The sequence below is a fragment of the Peromyscus leucopus genome, chromosome 13 (genome assembly GCF_004664715.2).
Source record: "Peromyscus leucopus breed LL Stock chromosome 13, UCI_PerLeu_2.1, whole genome shotgun sequence".
Taxonomy (NCBI): Eukaryota; Metazoa; Chordata; class Mammalia; order Rodentia; family Cricetidae; genus Peromyscus; species Peromyscus leucopus.
This window is the reverse complement of record NC_051074.1, coordinates 58,066,919-58,089,739: the sequence shown is the minus strand read 5'-3', so window position 1 is coordinate 58,089,739 and position 22,821 is coordinate 58,066,919. Positions and strand designations below refer to the sequence as shown.

Sequence of the window (22,821 nt, the reverse complement as noted above, 5' to 3'; positions counted from 1 at the left end):
CAATTTCTCAAAGAAAAATGCACCTGACAGAACTTGTTTTCAGCTGAGGTAACTTCATACTTTTTAGCAGTACCCTTTCACAGAACTTTTAGCATCTTAAAAAGCACAGACTTTCACTGATTTCAGTTTAACAGGATGAAGTGGCTTGCTGTACGCCTGGTCCCTATACCTAGAGGGCTGTGATGTGGCTTGTGGAAAGAATTAGTGTTAGACAAGCAAGATTCAGGAGTTCACACTTGCAGCCATATGTACAGCATTAATGTTAGGCGCAGGTTTTTGTTTGTTTTGACTTTTATGAAACAGGGTCTCACTACGTGGCCCAGCTAGTCTGGGACTACAGACCAGGCTGTTTTTGAATGTGCAGAAGACCCTTCCTGCCTCTGCCTCTCCAGTGCTGGTATTACAGGCATAAACTACTATTTCCAGCCAGTTCAGAGCTAATGAACTAGCAATATAGATTATACAGTCTTTAAACAGAGATACACATAAGTGAGGTTGTATACAGATTGGCTGCCAAAGAAAAACGTTATAAGCAGAAGTTACAGAAACACACCCTTGCATTTCCTGGGGAGCAAAGCTTCAGAACTCAGCAAGGGTGGAAACTTTACACAGAATATAACTGTTAACATCATGAATAATGGGGTCCAGGCCACCTCAGCCACAGATGTAGATCTCCAACACTTACCTTTCATGCAGTGGGTACCGCACTATCATGCACTGATCTCTTATAGAGTATTATTTCTAGGGGACAGGCCTGTTTGTTTTCAAACTTGTGTGGCTTTTCCAGTGGACAGGACCAAATAAACACAGCTGTACTGGGCAGAGAGCTCAAGGATGCCCATGTCAAAGCTATGCCTTCCGGGGATGGCTTTGAGAACAGCAGGTTTTCAAATGCTTTCAACACAAGGCTAATGTAAAGAAAAACAGATAAATAAAAGTACTTTTCAATTCTTAGCAACAAGGACCATTAAGCTGACAATAAGCAGCCTTTTGGGTTTTTAATCTAGAATATTCATAACATTTGTTACATACTTTAAACAGTATGTTTGTTCAATGAAAGGATAGCTGGGCAATCAATTTTATGTGAGCTTTACAATATTACTCAAATAACTTTGTAAATTTATAAATTGGTAATGACCCCCTCCTGCTGTGGGATGTCCTGTATGCTGTAAATATATGTTTCTATGATTGACTGATAAATAAAACGCTGATTGGCCAGTAGCCAGGCAGGAAGTATAGGCGGGACTAGCAGAGAGGAGAATTGGGGGAACAGGAAGGCAGAGTTGGAGAGATGCTGCCAGCCACCGTGAGGAGAAGCATGTTGTAAGACACTGGTAAGCCATGAGCCATGTGGCAAGGTATAGATTTATGGAAATGGGTTAAGATATAAGAACAGATAGCAAGAAGACTCATGGCCATTCAGTTTATAAGTAATAATAAGAGTCTGAGTGATTATTTTATAACTGGGCTACGGGACTGTGGGGGCTTGGCGGGACCTGGAGAGAAACTCTCCAGCTACAGCCCCCCCCTCACTGGAAGTCAGATAATTTTAACATAATTTGAAATTTAAGATTAATCACTTACAAAACAATAAGGACATGATTCTAAGTTGGATATTGATCCCAAATTTCAGGCTAGCAGAAGCACACCATTCTAAAGTACCAAGACTGGCAAACACTGTGTAGAAGGTTAAACTACAGCCCATGGACCATTTGTAAAGGAAGGAGCTGTGTCACAGTGACACTCTGTCACCAGATGCCTGCTTCAGCTGACCTTTTCCACAGGAAAAGTGCTGACTCCTAAGACAAGCACCTTCTCTCTTTACTGACTGCAGAGCTGGTGCTGCCGACTTGTCGAGGATGGTTCTAATTCCACTGTTAACTGGGTACACTCAGTGGGGAAATAATTAAAATGACAAATCATTGCCTTCTATGCACCACCTCTTCCAAAATCCTACTTGTCCAGATCTCCCCAAAACAGCAACTTGAGTCTTATGGACCATCACACTTCAATAGCTATCCTCAGATGTGTGTGAGCTGCGGACGTTGGTTCTCAGGCGGGCTCTCCAGATTCCTACTCAAGCAATGAGATACATCATCTGTTCTTGATAGACTTGTTCTTTGGTCTTGCAGGGAGAAGATTAAGAATTAAGGCGCTTTCAAATAAATTCTCTCAAAAGACATTTATTTCCACATTTCAACATTTGAAGTACTTAAATTCACCTTGATGGAAAGACCGTTTTTATATTCTGTGTACAACCAGTAGCTACTGTTTTACAATAAACAACATCTCAAGAATAGGTGTTGCGAGTTTAAAACTTGGCAGTCCGTTAAGAAGAACAGGCAAACTATTTCAGGATTCCTCAGAGAAAGAAAGACAATTAAAAGTGATTTTTAACAAGTGGTTTACAATTAGAATTTCAAATGTTTACTTTTGGGGTCTGGCATAATACTTTTTAAAGTTTTATAATAAAATACCACCTTTGGGGAAAGTAATCACAACCTTCCCTAATGACCAACTAATGACTTTACCTGAATTAACACTGGTGGAAAAGACACAAGCAATCACTAATTTATCAACATCTCAGTTTTAGACAAACAAGAGTTAAATGTAGCATCTTCAGTATTTAGCTTACTGGGCCAATAGACGACTTCCTAGAGAATGCATCTTTATTATCCATAAGAGTGGGCTCCTTTGGCACCTGAGTTGAGCACAATACTAATGTGAGGTTGCTTAAAGGCTCTATTGTATCTATCTATACATATATACACACACCTGTACACATACATATATGCTCACACATATACAAGGGACAACTTCTCCTTTAAAAATGACAAAGATAAAAGGAGCGCAATGTTTATCAAACAAACACCCGATGCTCATTTAAAATAGTGTAAAGTTATCTAAAGAATTCAGAATTGATTAACAATTTTGACAATTTACAGGCTGTTAGAATAAACCCACTTCAATGTGGATTTATTAGTTTTCAGGCTTTTTAGTTTTCATTTTTTTGGGGGGGGAATGGAGTTTAATATAGTAGAATATTCATTTGACCAGTTATCTTAATACGACATTATTATAGACCTTTTGATGGACACAAATGTGAAATCACCAGAACATTCCCCAAGCCTCCTCCAATCAGGACTGAAGGTAGTTACACACACACACACACACACACACACACACACACACACACACACACACACACACACACACGGACCCTGATATACCAAGCCTCCTCACGAACGAAGAATTTTACTTAAGAACTCCAGCAGTGCCTAAGCCATCATGCTTTATGTTACCTACTAAGGACTCTGGTGTTAACAATTCTACCAATGCTCTGGTACTTTTGTGGAGGACTCTAAATGACAGGCTTGCATTCTCAGACTTAGGAGATACCCAACACTAAGTAAGCTGCCTGGACTTACCATTTCCCTTTATGAATATGCCTAACTGACTGAAATTAGAACACATTTGGTTTTATCCAATTCTCTACTCTAATAATTCTAGAGGATGAGGAGGACATCTTTTATTTGCATACCATGAATATCCATCTTCCAGACCTTATTAGATCTGATGTATCATGTGTGTGAAAAATACATCTGAATTGGGAAATGATGCCATGCTTTGATTCAACGTGCAGAGAAACAGCTTGGGTCAGCCCTGCTTCCTCTCTGCTCTGGTTGACAGGACCTCTCACAGAACATACTGCACACAAAGGAAATCTTACATAGTTTCAAGTTACTGGTAACTGGGCAGCATTTTCAATTGTGTCTCGGGAGTATTAATAATAATGTCTCAGTACATGTTGTGGTTTATACTTGGCATTATTTCCCCAAACAAATTTTGTCAATAGAGTCATGGCGTAGGGCTCACCTTAGGGAGAACCTACTATATTCCAATGTTTTCATTTTGTTCAATCTCCACTAACCATAATATAACCCATTTTTTCTTGATATTTAAAACATTTTATAAGTTCAACTGCACTTGAATTCTTTCAGTTGCATGTGAAGTTATGTGCACAATTTACATTTTTGTCATATATTTAAATATTTTCTCTAAAACAATTTCAGGACAGGAAATGATATGCTGGTAAACAAAAACCTAGCATTTAAACTGTTCCCTAAGTTCTTCTAAGCAAAAGTGCATTTGTAATATAAACATATCATATATGAGGCCAAAAACACAATCTCACACCAGAGAAGATTTCAAATTTCCAAGTCAGTCCAGATGAGTCACAGAAAAGTGCTAACACAGCAAATCTGGAACAAGTTCATGGGGGCTGGGCAAGGAGTCGTCAAAGCGAAATCTTTTAGAAACCATGCTGCTGTCCTCAGGGATATTCTCCTTATCCTCCCGGTCTCCACAGCTTCCATTACAGGACTTGGGGGTCTTGTCTTCCGAGGACCTGAGGGGATGATCCTGAATGTGAGAGGACCCTGAAGTTTCCTCAGGGTGAACCAAGCTTCCCAAGTCCCACTGCTGTAGCCAAGAATGAGAAAGGCAGGATTCTGCTGTTGGTCTTCTCCTTTGCAGAAAACAGAAAAGGAAAGGTGAGCACTTGAGGGAAGCTGAGGACATCTTCCAACTATGTTTTAAAATGAACACAAAGGGAGCACATATCATCAAGTCCAAACAGTAGAATAGATACAGCTAACTTTTATTAACTGCTTAGGCATCTACCAGGGGCTATTTTACATGCTTCAATATATTACTGAATAATCACAAGAAACTAAAGAAATAGGACCACGGCTGCCATTTAACAGACCAACGAAGGAGATTTGCATTTGAGGCGAATGTTCCCAAGCTGTCAGTGTCACATATTACAGTCTGGATACTGAACACCGAAAGGCCCCATGTTAGAGACTCGGCCACCAGCCTGTGACATTATTGGAAGGTAGTGGAACCTTTAGGAAACAGAACCTGTTGAAGGCAGTTAGAGCACTGAGGATGAACCTGGAGATCACGTGACCTGCCTTCCTCATACACCCGTCATGTGCCATCTCACCACAGCCCCAAACAACAGAGACAAGGGGCACACACTGAGAGGTCCTGATTGAAGCCTCACCTGCTTGTAGCTGAAGGTCTGTGTTCTCTTGTTATGGTAATGGAAACCTGCCTAACGGTCAAGAGGAGCCTTGATCTACAGTTGTACCTTCCAGTGTCTTTCCAAGGAAGCGAAAGGTACAATTATTCTGTCTCCTCCAGTTTCTCTAGGATCACTTCTGTCATCTGCTTCCTTTGCACCATTTTACTTTAATTAAGCAAAACCATCTTATTGTAATGAGCTTACAAATAAAAATCTCATGCAGCTAGATTAAGTAGTCACTCAAACAAACACTTGCCCAGTCACAAACTATGTGTCTCAGTGACCTTCTACATAGTTAAGAGAGCATTCTGAAGCCATGGAGGTCACTTAGGGTTTTACATTTTCATTCTCAATTACATTTGTATGCACTACCCTACACACACACACACACACACACACACACACACAGAGAGAGAGAGACAAACAGACAGACAGACAGACACACAGACACACACAGAGAGAGAGAGGAGAGAGAGAGAGAGGGAGAGGAAGAGGGGGAGAGAGAGAGAGAGAGAAATCGTGGCAGAGTTGAAACTAGAAAAACAATAGGCTTGATATGCTCTTCCATGACTCATGTGTCCTCTGGCCTGCATTCGCCCTTCCTCATCACTTAAGGTCAGCCTATCTTGGTCTCCTTTCGAAATGTTATACTATACCTACACTTGGCGCTGTTTACATCTATACATGTCTTTATTATAGTCTACGATCCACATATGAGGGAGAATATAGGGTTTTTTTCTCCTTCTAGTTTGAGGTACCATTTTCCTACAAATTTCATGATTTTTCTTTATTACTGATAATATTTCATTTTGTATATGTACCACATTTTCATTATCTATTCATCTACTGATGAACATCTAGATTGATCTGTTTCCTTGTTATCATAAATAAAGCACCAATAATCATGGGTATACAAAATAGCTCTATGGTAGGATATGGCGTTCCTCTGGGTCTATGTCCAGGTGTGAAATAGTTGAGTCATATAATAATTTATTCTGAATTTTTGAGAACCTACAAATTACTTTGCATAATGACTGTATTAATTTGCAATCTCACAAGCAATGAACACGATTCCTCTTTCCCTACATCCTTTCCAACACAAGCTATCAGATTTCTTGATGATAGCCACTCTGACTGAGTGAGGTGCTAATTCAAAGTAGATCATACAACTTAAGTATCTTTCTACATCAGAATTGACAGGTATTTTATTTATTTTTCACTCTTCCATTCTGGTATACCACAATCTGTTTAGCCAGAACCCTACTGGTGCTTCCAAAATTTTGATGTTATAAACAATGGTCTGATGAACACTGAGGAAATGCTTTCTAGAAACTTGGTTGATTATGTCCAGAGCAGGAATTTGTTTTTTGTATTTTGAAACATGGTTTTAGGTGTCCTCTCAATTACCTCTAACATGCACTAATACCAGTATCTTCTAGAAGATTATGGAAAACAATTAAGTTTTTATAGTATTCAGGATGTACTTTCTGAACTTAGACCTTTCTTCTTTAATCTTTGTTATACATACTAGTTTTCAGTGCTGGGGATTAATCCTAGGGCCTCATATGAATGAGGGAAACTCTACCATTTAGCTACACCCTTAGCCCATAAATTCATATTTGTGTAAGGCAATACAAAAAAATAGCTGTTTCTATAAATCTCTTCTTAGAGAAAACGTTAGTCAATGACTATGATTGCTTGCCATTGGTTACTGAGCAATGGGAATTGCACTTAATTTTTAAAATCCATTATAACACAATAAACTCTTTCTTTATTTTCTAAGGAACATTGTGGTAGTTTGAAAAAAAAAAAAATGGCCCCGAAAGGGAGTGGTACTATTAGGAGGTGTGATCTTGTTGGAATAGGTGCAGACTTGTTGGAGGAAGTGTGTCACTGTGGAGGCTCATATATGCTCAAGATACCGCCTGGTGTCTCAGTTCACTTCCTACTGTCAGTGGATCAAGATGTAGAGTTCTCCAGTGCCATGTCTGCCTGCACACCGCCACACTCCTAGCTGCCATGCACCCCACTATGATGATAATAGATTAAACCTCTGAAACTATAAGCCGCCACCTCAATTAAATGTTATTCTTTATAAGAGTTGCTATGGTCATGGTGTCTCTTCAAGCAATAGAAACCCTAAGACAATCATTTTTTTTTCTGAAGTCAAACTGGTCAGTTCAACTGAAATATATGTGTGAATGTGCTAGTAAATAAAGTGCTTAAATACTGTATGTTTCGGGGGCTGGAGAGATGGCTCAGAGGTTAAGAGCACCGACTGCTCTTCCAGAGGTCCTGAGTTCAATTCCCAGCAACCACATGGTGGCTCACAACCATCTGTAATGAGATCTGGCACCCTCTTCTGTATACATAATAAATAAATAAATCTTTAAAAAAAATACTGTATTGTTTCAATTATACCCGAAAGCACAGGATAGAGAGAATTGGACAAAGGTGATGGAAATGGCTTTCCATTTCCTCCCGGCTTCCACACCTGATGTCTGCTCATAGGGAGATTCCTTTTACATATGAAGATGCTCCTGTTCATGAGAGCTGAAAGGAAAACTGGAGTGCAGATGCCTTCACCCTGACCTATCCTGAACAGTAAATGTGTCAGAGAACGAGATGAAAATCTAGTCAAGCTCGAGGGCTGGCCAAGCAAACAAACGTTAGTGAAATGATCAAATCCCTTCAATTTAGAAATCCTCTGGAGGAACTATGAATTGGGAATTTATTTTCTGCATTAGTTTATGCTTTTAAAAATAGTAACTGCTAAATCTTGAAAAGATATTCTTCAATGATGTTTAACCAATACTTTGAGTCTTAAAATTGCTTAAGACTTAAAATTCTACTATTCAAAAGAAGGAAAAACACCTAGACACTCAAAGGTTAAATAGGAATCATTTGGTAGATATTTCTGGTCTTTTGTTTCTGTGTAGTCTTTATGTGCTCATTACAGAATCTTTAGACTATAGGCAAAGACTATTTAAGAAAACAAATATGGCTTGTAAACAGAAACCACAATATTACTCTTTATATGAAATAAGTATTCATGTCCAAAATATACCTAGAAAGAGTTGTTTGGATTCAAATTAATCCAATAAAACATTCAGAAGCCAGTGTTTTGTTGTTGTTGTTGTTTGTTTTATTTTTTCTTCTTTCCAATAAAGAAACTGAGTCCTCGGGGAGATTAATTTCCATTAACAGAAGTCTGAGAAGTGAGACCACTGGCCCCCCAGGACACAAGCCAGCCTTCTTGAAGAAGAGCTGGGTCTCTCCTTGCCTTGAAGCTGCTAATAATTAAGGGTCTGGAGTTAGCATGAAGTCCTTTCTTCAGTAAATCCCATGATGCATTGCATTTTCAGCATATGCCAGGGTGAGAGATACTCTGTGGCCCAGGGCTTTCTTTTTTTAAGCAATCAAAATTTGAACATTCTTATATAAAAAAATGAACTCACACATGAACAGATATCTAATCCTTTAAGGTTTGGCAATCAGTAATTTGTGTCTGTTAAGTAACAGAATGATTTAACTACAAATCATTCACATTCAAGTCCCATCATAGTAAGTCAAGGATTAGCAGCTGGTTGAGAAAATATTAACTCAAATCTCACCTTTATTCTAAATATCCTGTTGTGTGATTTTTGCTTAGTTATTTAATTGTCTTTCATATCAACTCTCTATATACTTTACCAGAAATCTGAACAGATGTGTAATACTTTTATATAACTTTAGGATTACCTTTATTGTGACTTAAATGTATTTTATTTTACTGGCATTTCTAATTTTGCAAATGGTTTTGCAATAATAATTCCATGCATGCACCTAATACAGTTTTTACTCCTGAGAGCTCTTACTCGCTCTCTTCCCCAGAACCCCGTCCACTTTCCTAGTAGTTCCCTTCAGCTTTCACGTCGCCCTACCAGGGTTTTCAAACAATGGGATAAAACATATATTACATGCATTTTTGTGTGTAGAATGTATCTTCTTAGTAGGTACATGTTATTTGCTTTGTAACAGCATTTAATTAATGTCATTACTTACTCTGGATTCTTTACTAGAAGGCTCTGGATGAAGTCTGTGGCCAGTTGTGAAACTGATGAGAAAGTTTCTTCTGAATAATCTACATTAACTTGAGAAATATTCAGGTATGTTTCTTGATTATCTTCTCCTACAAATGGCGATGTATGAGTTAACAACATATATGCTATTATGCCAATATTCCTGAAAAACAAGTAAGTGAGAAGGAAACTTAAAATGTACATTAACTTAACAATATTTATAAACAGTAGTTTATAATAGTCTACAAGTTCCTGTCATCAAAACTAACACAAAACTAACACAGATTAAAAAAAAAGGCTTAAGCTGATTCTAGAGATTACTGTACTATAACAACTCAAACAGTTATGTTACTTTTATTTGCCTCACAAAGAGAACAGGGAGTCCACACATACAATATCAACATCATCCATTGAAAATATCATTTTATCTACAGTCTATATAACCTTCAGCATAGACACATTTTGGGTACATAAAACAGCTGTATTTGTAAAAGTCTATCCAATGACACAATAATGATCTGAGTGATGTAACCAGGGCTTTGTGTAAACAGTCTGAAAGATGGGCAAAGCACAAGGCTGGATGAGCACAATTTTCCAAGCTGTAAATATGTTGAGGTCAAGGCTGGTCGGGAGCTAGAACAAGGCAACACAGCATGCTTTACACATGTCCTAGTCACCGGATCTTTTCTATCATTGCAAACCCATTAGTTTCAAAAAGCCTGGAGAATAGGGCTAAAGTCTGCGCCTGGCCTAGGAAGTCAGTCGGTCTGTTATCACAGGAGAATTTCCAGTGCCAATCCTGGTGCTGCTTTCGGGGTGGGGTGGGGGGTTGGGGGGGGTCTGAGATATCTGCAGACCTCACAACTCCCTAGAGGTGAACCCTAGAAACCGAGCTCCTGTGTATCTGACCTCTTCCTGCCAAGGCACTGCTGCGCCTTGCCCTTCTAGACTCGCACAGCTGGCAGAGCATCACATCTGGCTATGATGATGTCTAGCTATGACTGACACACCATCCCAGCTTCTTGAGCATTTTACTTGACTACAGACTGTGCATCACTGACTGGGGCTGCCTCATATCCCCCCCCCCCCCCAGACAGGGTTTCTCTGTGGAGCTTTGCACCTTTCCTGGATCTCGCTCTGTAGACCAGGCTGGCTTTGAACTTACAGAGATCTACCTCCCAAGTGCTGGGATTAAAGGCGTGCGCCACCACCACCTGGCTGAGGCTGCCTCATTCTTACTCAACTGAGGTGACTGGAGAGAAGGAGTTTCTATTTCTATGCCTCTGCCTCAAGAGCTTACAGAAAAAGAGGCAGGTAAAAGTCTTCAATGATATCTTTTGAATAAAATCTTTGAAAGAAAGCCTTATTTTTACTATTAAAATTTTTTTAAAAAGCTAAGTATCTATTATCCAATTTTGAAAGATGGTATTTAGATCATCCATAGACTCTTACCACATATCTGTTGCTGTGGTGATAGGATCATAGTTGAGGATTTCTGGAGCTGAAAGAGAAAGTTAAGACTCAACACACGCAAACTTTAAAACACAATAATCATCTTGCATTAAATTACAATTTGATTTGGTTATGGAAGGCAGAGTAATAGAATGCCAATAGGAATTTAGTGGGGTTTTAATTAATTGAGATTATACACTAAGCACATCTAATATTGTGAAAATGGTATGAGGTCAGGGGCAGAGGGCCAAGGCGCCCCTGTGCTCCTAGCCAGCAGCTGTGCATGTGCAGAGTCAGTGCATTAAAGCTGACCTCAGAAAAGCCATTGTGAGGAAATGAACTGGCAAAAGCCACGATCTTTACAGCTGCAGTTTTACTACTTTGTTATTAATTTATATCATTTTGTCAGCCTCAGGTACACTTATCTTTCCAGGGTAAAGTGGATCATGTTCTCACAATGACATTGTAAGAAAAAGGTGAGGCTTCTTACAAATGCTAAGATTTTCAAGCAGATTAAATATTCTGAAATTATCAAAACCTAACTTCCTAAGCAATTTTCGACTGTCTCTTTCTTTTTTTTTTTTTTTTTTTTTTTTGGTTTTTCGAGACAGGGTTTCTCTGTGTAGCTTTGCGCCTTTCCTGGAGCTCACTTGGTAGCCCAGGCTGGCCTCGAACTCACAGAGATCCGCCTGGCTCTGCCTCCCGAGTGCTGGGATTAAAGGCGTGCGCCACCACCGCCCGGCTAACTGTCTCTTTCTTTGTCCTTCCCAAAATGCAAAATAAATTCTCTATACTTCCTAAACTTTACGGTGAATTTCCAATTAGTAAAGTCCCATATAGTATTTACAACTGAAAATTGACTGTTTCTCAATATGGTTTTATAATCTTTTCAAAAAGAAATTTCTCAACTCTGACATTTTCATGAATGATACCTTTGAAACATACATGCTGTCAGCCTCGCCAAACTCCCTATGACCTCCCTGTTATCACTCACTACAGAGATGTACTCTAGGACACTACAGCCCATGTCAGGATCCAACAGTTCGCAGTTTTCATTCCTGGGAGGTAACTGCCTAAGCTCATGCTCACGGGAGCTGCTCCGCTTCGATTTATCTTTTCACTGGAGATGTCCATTTGGACAGTAACAGAAGGTAAAAATATTACCCTTATCTCAAAATATTTGAAGCTTATGTGCTGTTTCCCACATCTTCAGAATCTTTTGCAGGCATAGTCAAATCTGTTGACTCAGTCCATCACCCCCAGATTACCACCCAGTCATCTTCTCTGTACCCTTCCCCCCACGTCCTCCCTTTACTGCCTCATTAACAACTCTTACACCTGAAAACAAGGAAGGCCCCTGCAAAAGCAAAGACTCCGGGCGGGGGCAGACGGGGCAGAGGGGGGCGGGGGCCGCAGTGAGAACTAGTCGCAGCCAGACTCGGAGGCTGGGGACCACGGGCTTCCTTCTCTCCTCTTGCTGCCCATTGGCTCCTGACTTCTCTGCTCTTCTCCTCACACACAGGCAGTGCAGACACACACTAGACTTCTACACTTAGCCAATGTCCTGTGAGTTGTTCCTCATGCCTAACATATTCCTTTATTCACTGTAACTCATTTAATGAGTCATAGCCAAATACGAATGCATTACACTTTTTGAATCGATTGAATCCTGGTATTGTGTAATCTAAAAATATGTGATGATTTTTCTATTTGTTCTTGGTACTAAGCAAACATAAGCTACATCTCTATCACAAAAATATAGTTTTAAAGAGGTACATTTAAATTTCAAAATGGTTAAAAAATAAAATGGATTTCTTACCTAAGTATTCAGGTGTTCCCATGATTTCCCGAAGCTCACATGCATTCCCAATTTTTCGAGACATTCCAAAATCTACAATTTTTATGTCCCCAAGTGGGTATATACTGCTCAATAGTATATTCTGTGGCTAAACAGAGCACATAAAAAGGGATAAGCAATAGACAATAAAAGGGTGCTTGTCCTAGATTGAAGGGAAAGTGAGTTGCTTAGCTCGTACACATTTCTTAGAGTACTTCATCCAACATCCACTGAACTGCCAATTAGGAGGAGTACTATTTAATAATGAAGAAATTAAAAAGGCAGTCAAGAAGGATTTTTAGTTTGTAAGATGTTGGGTTGATTATGAGATACAGATTATATAGTAATAAAGGCAAGAGCACCAAATTCTGCCCACAAAAAGTTCAAGTGGCGCGCACACACACACACACACACACACACACACACACACACACACACACACACATGAAGTCTTAGCAGTAGAGAAGATGCTCAGGCTGAGTCTTACAGGAAAAGAAGGAATCTGTCAATTAGAAAGGTGCTCTGTGGAATAGCAGGGTGAGCATGGAAGAATGGATGCACATCATGTCCAGAGTAGAAAGTGCTTCTACACAGTGGGATGGTTCTAGATGAGCTGTCCTGACAAGGTTTACAGCTGAGACAGTAAGATGTGTGTCCTCCACCGTCTCCTAGAGCCACATGACTGGACTTTATCATTGCAGGTGTAGAGACGCCGACAAAGTGCCCTGTCAGAACCATTAAAAATGCAGACGTGTTGCTCACAAAGTCTGTGCAAAACCCCTAACAGTCCTTCTCTTGGGGACAATGCCACGCTTCACGTTACAGGCAACCAGTAAGCTCTGCTGTCAGTTCCGTGGCTATGGTGTTAAAGCCACCGTGCTGTCCTGTGCTCTGCGATGCTGGGACACAGTCTGCCTCCCGCAGGCAAAGACCAGACAGGTGCTGATCACAGGTAATCACCCTGGCACTTACTCTGCTGCCTCCTTCTCAGCCATGTGATTACAGGCGAGGCAGTGGGGAGGCCAGACGGCAAAAACTTCCTCCCGCTCCCCAGGGAAACAAACACAGATGCAGGTTCTCTTTTGTTTTGATTGCATTTTAAAGGGACAGGGTGAATAGCTGGGCAGTGTACATTTTAAAGTATTTACAGAACTTTCAAAGTGGTAGTGAATCCACAAGTGGAAAAAGATTTAGAAATGGAGACAGGCCTGGGCTATGACAGGCAGTGATCTTAAAATTGTATTATGAAAGTGGCAGAGGAACCCAAAGGCTCAGGCAGGTAAACTGCACAGACAGAGTGGAATCCATCCTTAGCAAACATGAAACAGGTTACTTCAGTCTTGAAGACCGGGAGCAGCCGTGGAGGAAAGACAAGGAACACCACCACCAAAGACCATGGTTCTGGGGACTGAGGTGGGACGCTGACTAATCCACACAGAGACAGAGGCCATAACGTCTCAGAGGAAGATGAGCGAGGTATGGAAGCAGAGGAACGAGGAACAATAAGAGGGTACCAGACAGTGATCCGAATCAATCACCTCAAAGGGAGGGGGTGCTAGGCAAGGTCTGAGATGTGCCCCTTCCAGCAGGATGGATTACATAAGGTGATGGATTTTAAGTGGTTCAATTCAAGCCTACCATGAGTACAGCCCTCTCCTGTCTGCCAACACAAAGTAAAGTCCAATGCAGCCCTACACAGGCAGAGGCACCACTGGTCTAGAGAACCATTATTTCTACCAATACCAGCCTGACACTGAACTACCAAGAACAGAGAAGGAACACTAATGTTAGTTTAAATCACATTACCATACCTTTAAATCAAGGTGAACAATGTTATTCTGATGTAGATAATAAACTCCTTCAAGGATTTGTTTAATGAGTCTGATAACATCATTTTCAGATACCATTTCAGCCAACTCAGGTAAACACAGGTTGAAAATTTCTCCACCTGCAGCACTGAAAGAAAATTCAAACACAACTATTAAAAATCATTTATCTAAAACTAACCTTTAAATATTGTATCCCCATTAAGTAAATGTCCATATAAACATCCACGTGTGTATACCATCTCGGTGGCTGCCAAGACTAAGAAACATGTGGTATGTAGGATACGGTGGCCTGGAACCTAAGTTCTAAGTTGGAAGTTCCAAGCACCAATGCTTTACACTGTAGCTGTAAGCTGCCACTGACTGATCTGTACAGAGCATGCCAAGGAAAACCAGGAGAAATTGCTGCTGACACTTGGTTTATGACAGCACAGGAACAGATATCTGCTGGTTAGGAACATGTCTGAAGGTGCCCATGACGTAAACTCCACTTCAATCCTACCCCACTCACCCAAACCCGAAAATTCACAAGAAACGAACTTTATTGTCTGGCTCCAGTTATCATGATAAAGGCAATGTAAGTACCAGGAATTTCACATAACTATTGCATTTATAGTAGTAAATTACAAAATCAGGTATGGGAAGGCAATATAGGAAAACTGCAGTCTGGAAAAAAGAAATCAATTTATCCTCATGAATATTTAATCTACTGGCCACTTCTTTCCACATACTTCCCCAAGGTCTCTTGAAGAAGGAAGGAGTAGGAATCCATGGCGCAGGCTGGCAACACACATCTACCCCTTCCTTTTAAGTTACACTATTTACTCAACTAAAAATCCCACTCAAAAATGGAGAGGGCTAACTACATTCCTTCAATGGCACCAAGATAAGGTGAACAATTATAATACCACAAATACAACTCTAAGGAGGTAAAAAATAAAGAGACGATACATTAAGCTCTCAGAAACTTGTTTGCTAGGCACTTTACAAGAACAGAAAATACCATGAACTGAGAAAATCACAGAAAGCAAGACACAGGTCTGCAGGGTTCACGGAGGTACCACAGAACTCAAGACTGAAGGCTCTGGCTGGTGCTACATTAGTTAGTACACCGGACTTTAAAATGATCTTCTACACTGACATATGTAACTGACAGAACTTTGTAATTTCCTAACAACAGGGCTATCTCATTTCTGTCCTACAAAATTGCAAAGTTGTAAATTATAAGCAAGTTCCCTTTTCAAGCTGCTGTTTCAAGGGAAGCTTTTGTCTCATAGCCTTCAAAAAATTAATAAGTATATGTCATAATCAATTTTAGTTTGCTGAAAATTCGGTATTATTAAAAGCTTCGTAATCCCATTTAGGAAACATGTCCCCTTTATTAGTTTTTGAAGATATTCTCCTTCATGACATGCATATGCTTTTTTTTAAAAGCACTTAGTTTGAGCAAAGTCTTTACTTCATAGAATGGGGATGTAGTGTCTCATCTATTTTTAAAATCCCAATTTATAAAAAAAAAAATGTAGTAATACTACCTTCTAGAAAAGTAGCATGTATTTATTTATTTAAACAGCCAAAAAAGGCCTAAAACAGTCACTGATACAGTATAACTTGAATGATAAACTTTCACGTGGGCTATGTATTTTGATAAAAATAAAAAGCTCTGAAACTCACTTCAAAGTGACAAGGTGACTACAAGAACTTCTGTTTAATTTACAAAAGTAAACAATTTGGTTAAAAACAGGTTTGGAGGTAAACAGCAAAATACAAAGACAAAATAGAACTATCAGAACTCCTAGCTACATTAGTTGCTAAAGAAAGTGTTACATGTGTTTATCAAGTTAGCAGATGCAGTAATTCAAAAGAGTACTTTTTAACATGACCGTGGGGGATTATTCAGACATGGTCTAGATAGTTAGACATGCATTTATTCTTTGAGCCAGCAATCAACTTCTAGGAATTTATCCCGAAGCTCCACCACCACCACCAATAACAGCACTTGTGTATGATAGGCTGAATAAGTAAGATGCTAAGTCATACAATGGAGTCCTTTGGAAATGAGCCACACATGGGGCTGGGGACACGGCACAGTGACACAGTATGTGCTTATAACGAATGAGGTCCTGGATCCAACCCCTATCAGTACACACACATGTACACAAGTGCCAAACATTTTTACATGTCTGAGTTTTAAATTGTGCAAACATTTTTTTAATAGTTAGAACGATTTTTAAGAAAGTTTTAAAAAATGAAGTCCTAATACTGAATATAAACAGGAGCAAACACACCTAACCTAACTCTGTAACTCTGACTCTGAATATATGCCATAGTGGGCAATACTTTAGTTTAAAAGAATGGCAAAAAAAAAAAAAAAAAAGGTGTGGGGGGGGCAGTTGGGGAAAAATCTAGTCACTTGCTGCTGGGTGTGGTATTGGCAGGTTTATGCTGAGTTGCCAGATAGCACCCCAGTGGAAACCAGAGCATCATGTAGAGTGGACTGATTCGGTTCAGCTGGCGAAGATCAAGGAGAAGCAGTGTGCAGAACCAGGAAGTCCTCAAACACTCACTGGATCACATCAGAAGGATACAGGATGGAGATTTAAAGCTTACTTGACAAACTTTAGTCTTTGATAAATTTGGCATGAAGGAAAATAACAAAAGAAACTGATTAAGGCTCACTAATTTGATCATAATGGGTTATTTTTAATTAATGCTACTTAACAGTTTACAAAACAGTTGACTACACAGTAACAGTAAAGAGGGCGAGAGGGAAAAGAAACACTTGATCACAAGAGTGCAGCTTAGTAAATGGAGAGTGAGCCATGGATCAGAGAGAACGGTGTCTCGACCTCCACTGGAACTGCTAAGTCAAGCAAGCATGTCAGTGGGCACTGGAATCTGGGAGGAAAGTCTGTCAAAGAGAAGGGTATTGCTAGGTCATCACTCAGACTAGCGGGTAACTGCAGAGGGAGGAGGCTGCTCCTTTATAAAGAATGGAGACCAGCAGACCACCCTTCTCATCTTCACACTCGAAAAACCTAGTGACAAAACCAGCCGACGTTAATGCCACCTGATGTGACATGTTAACAGACACACATTATCACCCACACTACTGTCCTCGGCAAACATGTTACCATCTAGTGACGGGGAAACGTCAGACAAACCTAGAAAAAGAGACATTTCCTGTGACAAATGACACACATGCACCACTCCCAAGAGTCAATGCCATAAAAATAGAAGGATTAAAGAGACTTCACAAGTAAATGTAACTGCCTGAGTCTTGACTGGATCCTGAACTGGAAAAAAAATAAATAGTCCTTATACAGCATTTTGGAGACAGCCAACAACATTTCAATGTGGGCTATGAATGGCTTTACTTATAGCATGCTGACTTTCTTAGGTCTGATGCTCAATACACAGAAAACTGCCGTATTCTTCAGAACAACAAGTGCAGTATGCAAAAGAGAAATAACGTGTGCGGTCTTCAAGAGGTTCAGTGAAGACGGCAAAACGTCAACAACTGATGCATCAAAGTGAAGGATAGACCAATGTCAACTGTACTCTTTTTCCAAGTTTTCATAGACTCGAATTTTGTAAAATAAAAATGAGTACATGGGATGGTTTGAGGTGGTAATTTAATCTGTAAGTTATCAGAGTAAAACACTATTTTATTTTCATCATATAAAACATATGCCGCCTTGTTAAAACTAATCTGCCTGGCCAAATTGTTAGGATTAAATGAAAATGCCCCGTATGGCACTGCCACCCCAAAAGTGATGGACACGGTTAAGCCCCAATCCTAGAATAAATTTTAGTCTTAGCCACTCTAGAAATTTAATATGCCAATCTACTCAAACACTTGCTGAGAGCTAGTTATATTTCAGCCAGAGGTAGTGAGATCACCAACAGTTTTACTAATTCATTGGGTAAGGTTCCTGGATCCATTTAAAGATTATAAACACAAACTATGCATAAAATACATCATGTTTCTGAGCAATCTTGTTGTAGCTTCACGTGAACTCCAAACAGGATTTTATTAACACAGCCAATGTCCTGTACATATGCATCCTCCACACCTAGAGTTCAGTAACTGTTTGGATGTTAGCTCCCTTTCCCTTAGCTCACAGGAAGGAACTGTTGAGAGGAAGAAAGCAGCTGAAGGGTCTTTGACAAAGTAATCATACGATCCATGAAAAATGACATGGCGCAGTACCCTGGTCTTTCTGCTAGTCTCACTTACTCTGAAGGTTCTCTAACAGACTCTCCTAAGGTGTCTTGTTCTGGGGGACATACACCCCCACTCACTGTTCAGTAAACTCCACATCGGTTCAATCTTTTACAATCAGCACTTTCATTCACAAATTAATTTTAGCCAACTCTATTTCCTGGCACAAAACTATATAAAAAAGTTTTTTTCAAAAACTATATAAAAAATCTCTACTTCCTTACAATATAAATGCTAAAACAAAGCCCTTGGGTGCTGGGGAGGTTGCTGGGGAGGTGACTCGGCAGGTGACAGGCTTGCCACACAGGCAAGAGGACCAAGCTCTGACCCAAGGCAGGTGTGGTGCCCCCCTGCAGTCCTAACGCAAGGGGGAGGCACGGGCACCGAAGGAGCCAGCAGGCCAGGCAGGCCAGTTCAGTGAAAGGCCTCGCCTTGATATACAAGGTGGAGATCAACTGAGGAAGATATCTAAACTCTATCTCTGGTCCCCACATGCTTGGGTGGCTAAACACACACACACACACACACACACACACACACACACACACACACACACACACATTATACACACTCTGTATACACACAGCTGTGCAAATAAAATAAAATGCACAAATACACTTTTAAATTCAAAGGGCAACAATGTACACTGGCAGGTAAAAAGAATCACTATAGTTTGTAGCATTATTTTCTCTAAAATAGTACTTTTCTTTTTCAGTTTGTGCTAAATTAGATTTACTTTATTAAAACCTATCAAAACCTGAGGTGAACTCAGTATTAATTTACCTGATCTATGTCCAATGTTGTTCATCTTCCAAAACTTGTAACTGTATTCACCGGATGTTAATCTATGGGTTAGCAGGCCACGGTGATCTTAGCCCAACACACTGCATCAATTACCGAGCACTGTGGTGTTCTCAGTGTTTCACTGACTAAAGATATTTCTGTCTCTTTTGGCCAAAGTTCCTGACATTCTTTTCACATTGTAAATACTATAAATGTCTTAATGGTGTTGGAGACACATCATTCTGTAAGCTTCTGCTTGAGTCATTTTCTTGGACATGTTTTATTAAAATGGGTTTTACTAAAACATAAAAATGGCTTCAATTTTATTTGTCATTAGATTATTTCCTAGAAGAAAACCTCAATTTATGTACTATTAATATGGAATTAAATTCTTGCAACTACATTCCCAAATTAGTGTGTTGTCTTTTGTTTAATACCTGCTGTTAATTAGTTTTGGTATGTACGTATGAAGTTATAAATTTAGCCTTGTCAAAAATGTACAATTATAAATTAATATTCATCAACAGGCATCTTTATAAATTTTGTCACGGTTATCATTATCTGACATGTCATGCCATAGTCTACTCATGAAACACCTTAAATGTATGAGAAAGCACATACTTACTATTCTAACACCAAAATGATTTCCGTTGCGTTTTCATAGACCTCATGTAGATTGATCACGTGGGGACAGGCCCTGGCCAGTTCCAGAACAGCTATCTCATGCAGAATCTCTGCCCGGCAATCCTGGCCCCTTCGCCTCTTTTTCAGAAACTTTGCAGCATACTCTTGGCCAGTCGATTTTGATATACATTGTCTAACCACAGCAAATTTTCCTCTAGAGAGAAAGAAAAGGGCAATTTCATACCTTCAACTTAAAGTGAACTCTTTCACATATCTGTGCCATTAAGAACTATTTTTCTCTATAAACTGAATCAAATAACATGTTCTTTTATAAAGCCTATAATGCTACCACACAGATGCAGAAGACTGTCACAGCAGGATGACCCATTCACTTTTACGATTAGTATGACACATTCTCAGTGTACCTGGGAATTTCTTTTGCCAACCTAACTCTATGCTTCTAATAGACACCTATGGGATATGGAGCCTATAGTGAGTATTCAAATGCATTTTATGATCAGCCAAGAAAATTCAGGGTTATCAACAGTTTAGCAAAAGCACACCCAGTAATGTCACGTTAATCATTCTAGGAAAGTACAAATGCTTTTATCTCACTAACAGAAATACTTAACATCCTACCCAAACTTAAAGCACAAAGATTATTCCTCCTGGTACTTGCAGGTATTATAGCATTTAGTTTTACAAAAATGCAAAGCTACTTTGAAGCAAGGATTATTTTAAGAACTAATAAAAGCTATTGATTTGCATGCCCCCCAAAATGCATTCAATTCCAGAGGGCTTTTAGATTGAAGCCTATCATAAACCTTCTAGGCTTTACTTTAAAAGATCCCAATTTGCCGGGCGGTGGTGGCGCACGCCTTTAATCCCAGCACTTGGGAGGCAGAGCCAGGCGGATCTCTGTGAGTTCGAGGCCAGCCTGGACTACCAAGTGAGTCCCAGGAAAAAAAAAAGATCCCAATTTAATAACCTCCATGCTAAGAATAAACCCCACGCTAGTTTCTGATACCAACAGGTACAAATCCACCTCCAGAAGTGTAGTATTTTAACTCCACTGCAGCAGTGACTCAGAAATACACTTCTAACACAGATAGGCAGCTGAGAGCAGGGCCAGCCACGGAACCCACACGGTGCTTACAGTGGTGGGGGGGAGGGGAGAGGAGGACAAGCGCTTGACCGGATTTTATTTCTTACTCCCAAGAACCCAAATGACAGATTCCTCTTCAGCACTTCCCAATTACCTCAAAATCAATGCCAATAATCTAAAATAAATAGCTAATAATTAAAAATAAAGTACACAAGCTCTGATCTGAAGCCTATATTAAAACATACCACAACTAAATAATGCTATATGTACAAACCTGATCCTTTACTGTTAAGTGCCAAGAACTAAACCATGGAATATGAATTTCTAGCTTTCTAGCCTCACAACTATGGAATAATCTCTCCCCTTAAAATGGCTTTGTTTCTCTACTAAGTTTAACATTTACCGATTACTGAGATATAGACGCAAAACCTTGTGTAAAACAAAAAGAGAATTTGGGGTTTTCGGAAAAAAAAAAAAACCCTCACCTTGTGAAGTTCAGGAACAAACCAGGAAGCCCGTGTACAGTTGTGAATACTTCACTACACACTGGTCATGTGACAGTAGCTAGGAACTAGAACTGCTTCAAAAACAAGCAGCAAGAGTACCAAGCTTCATCTATATTTTCCTTACTGTTTCTGGCCTTTCTGAGACTTTCTTAAACTACCCTCATACCCATGAGCCAGGAAAAAGTTGACCAAATGTCATGGCTTGTAAAGGTTCATCTGACTGACATGTTCACTGCTAAGGAAAAGCTCTATGAGGACAAGGAACATCTCTGACCTAATTAATCAAGTCTATAAAAATCTATATTCTGCAAACTAACACACAATAGCACCTGAAATGCTTCTGAATAAGCATCAGGGTTTGTGTATCTACTATAATACCACACATTATGCTATGTTTTTAAATCCACATATGATTTTTTGTTGTTGTTGTTTTATTTGTTTAGAGACAGAGTTTCTCTGTGTAGCTCTGGCTGTCCTGGAACTTAACTCTGTAGACCAGGCTGGCCTCGAACTCAGAGCCTGTCTCTGCCTCTCGAGTTCTGGGATTAAAGTTGTGTACCACCACCATCTGGCCCATATCTGCATTTTTAAAAATCTTGATAAAGTTATATCCATATATTAACACATAATTACACATGCATATATTCACATATACTGTGAAACAATATATATATTCTAGCATAACTATTAGAGGCTTTAAGGAGAAAAATTAAGTATCTATTTTATATTCTAAGATGCTAGCTGTAGTTTAGAAGTATAACAATAGCCTTCAATATATAACGTTCCTGTACCATATTTAAAAGACAGTCAAGAAAACTTAAAACTTTAATAATAATAGTAGTCAGTGCACATCCTCCAAGGGCAAAGCTGACTAGACTTCCCAGCAGTGAAAGGTCCAGCCGTTACCCTCTGCATTCTAAAACACACAATAAAATATGAAGGGATGGGGAGGGGAAGCCACAAAGGAAGCTGACGTTTATTTCTGAATCTGCCCTACCCTTCTAACCACAAGCCGATGAAACTCGGCCTCAGCTGGGGGAGGGGTGGAAAAAACTACCCAACATGTTAAAAAACAGGAACAATGCAGTTTTTTGAGAATAGTGAAAAATGAACCTAGATTTACTTTATATGGCTTCCTCTGTATTGCTAAAGGGAAATACATTCTCAAACACTGACATTTTAAAATTGAAATTTAAAACCCAGCTGGTAAGAAAGATAACTTTGTAGTGTTCCACATGCTGGAATTATGTTTATATATTACAAAGTATACCAGCCTCCCAGAGAAACAGGCTCAGAACCCCCGCCTCACTTCT

The 22,821-nt window shown here is 39.6% G+C and overlaps 1 protein-coding gene across 4 annotated transcripts in view; it reads right to left on the bottom strand.

The window, feature by feature from the left end:
• Positions 1-2,163: 2,163 nt before the first annotated feature.
• The window catches only part of Stk17b (serine/threonine kinase 17b), a 31,841-nt gene continuing 11,183 nt past the window's right edge, over positions 2,164-22,821 (bottom strand). For all 4 annotated transcript variants that reach the window (XM_028886482.2, XM_028886473.2, XM_028886491.2 and 1 more), the window contains exons 3-8: positions 19,899-20,111; positions 14,251-14,395; positions 12,422-12,548; positions 10,603-10,651; positions 9,134-9,313; positions 2,164-4,528 (exon numbers count right to left, since the gene is read on the bottom strand). In XM_028886482.2, the coding sequence (XP_028742315.1) occupies positions 4,249-4,528; positions 9,134-9,313; positions 10,603-10,651; positions 12,422-12,548; positions 14,251-14,395; positions 19,899-20,111 (994 nt within the window). In that variant the 3' untranslated portion in view covers positions 2,164-4,248. The remainder of the gene's footprint in view (positions 4,529-9,133; positions 9,314-10,602; positions 10,652-12,421; positions 12,549-14,250; positions 14,396-19,898; positions 20,112-22,821) is intronic.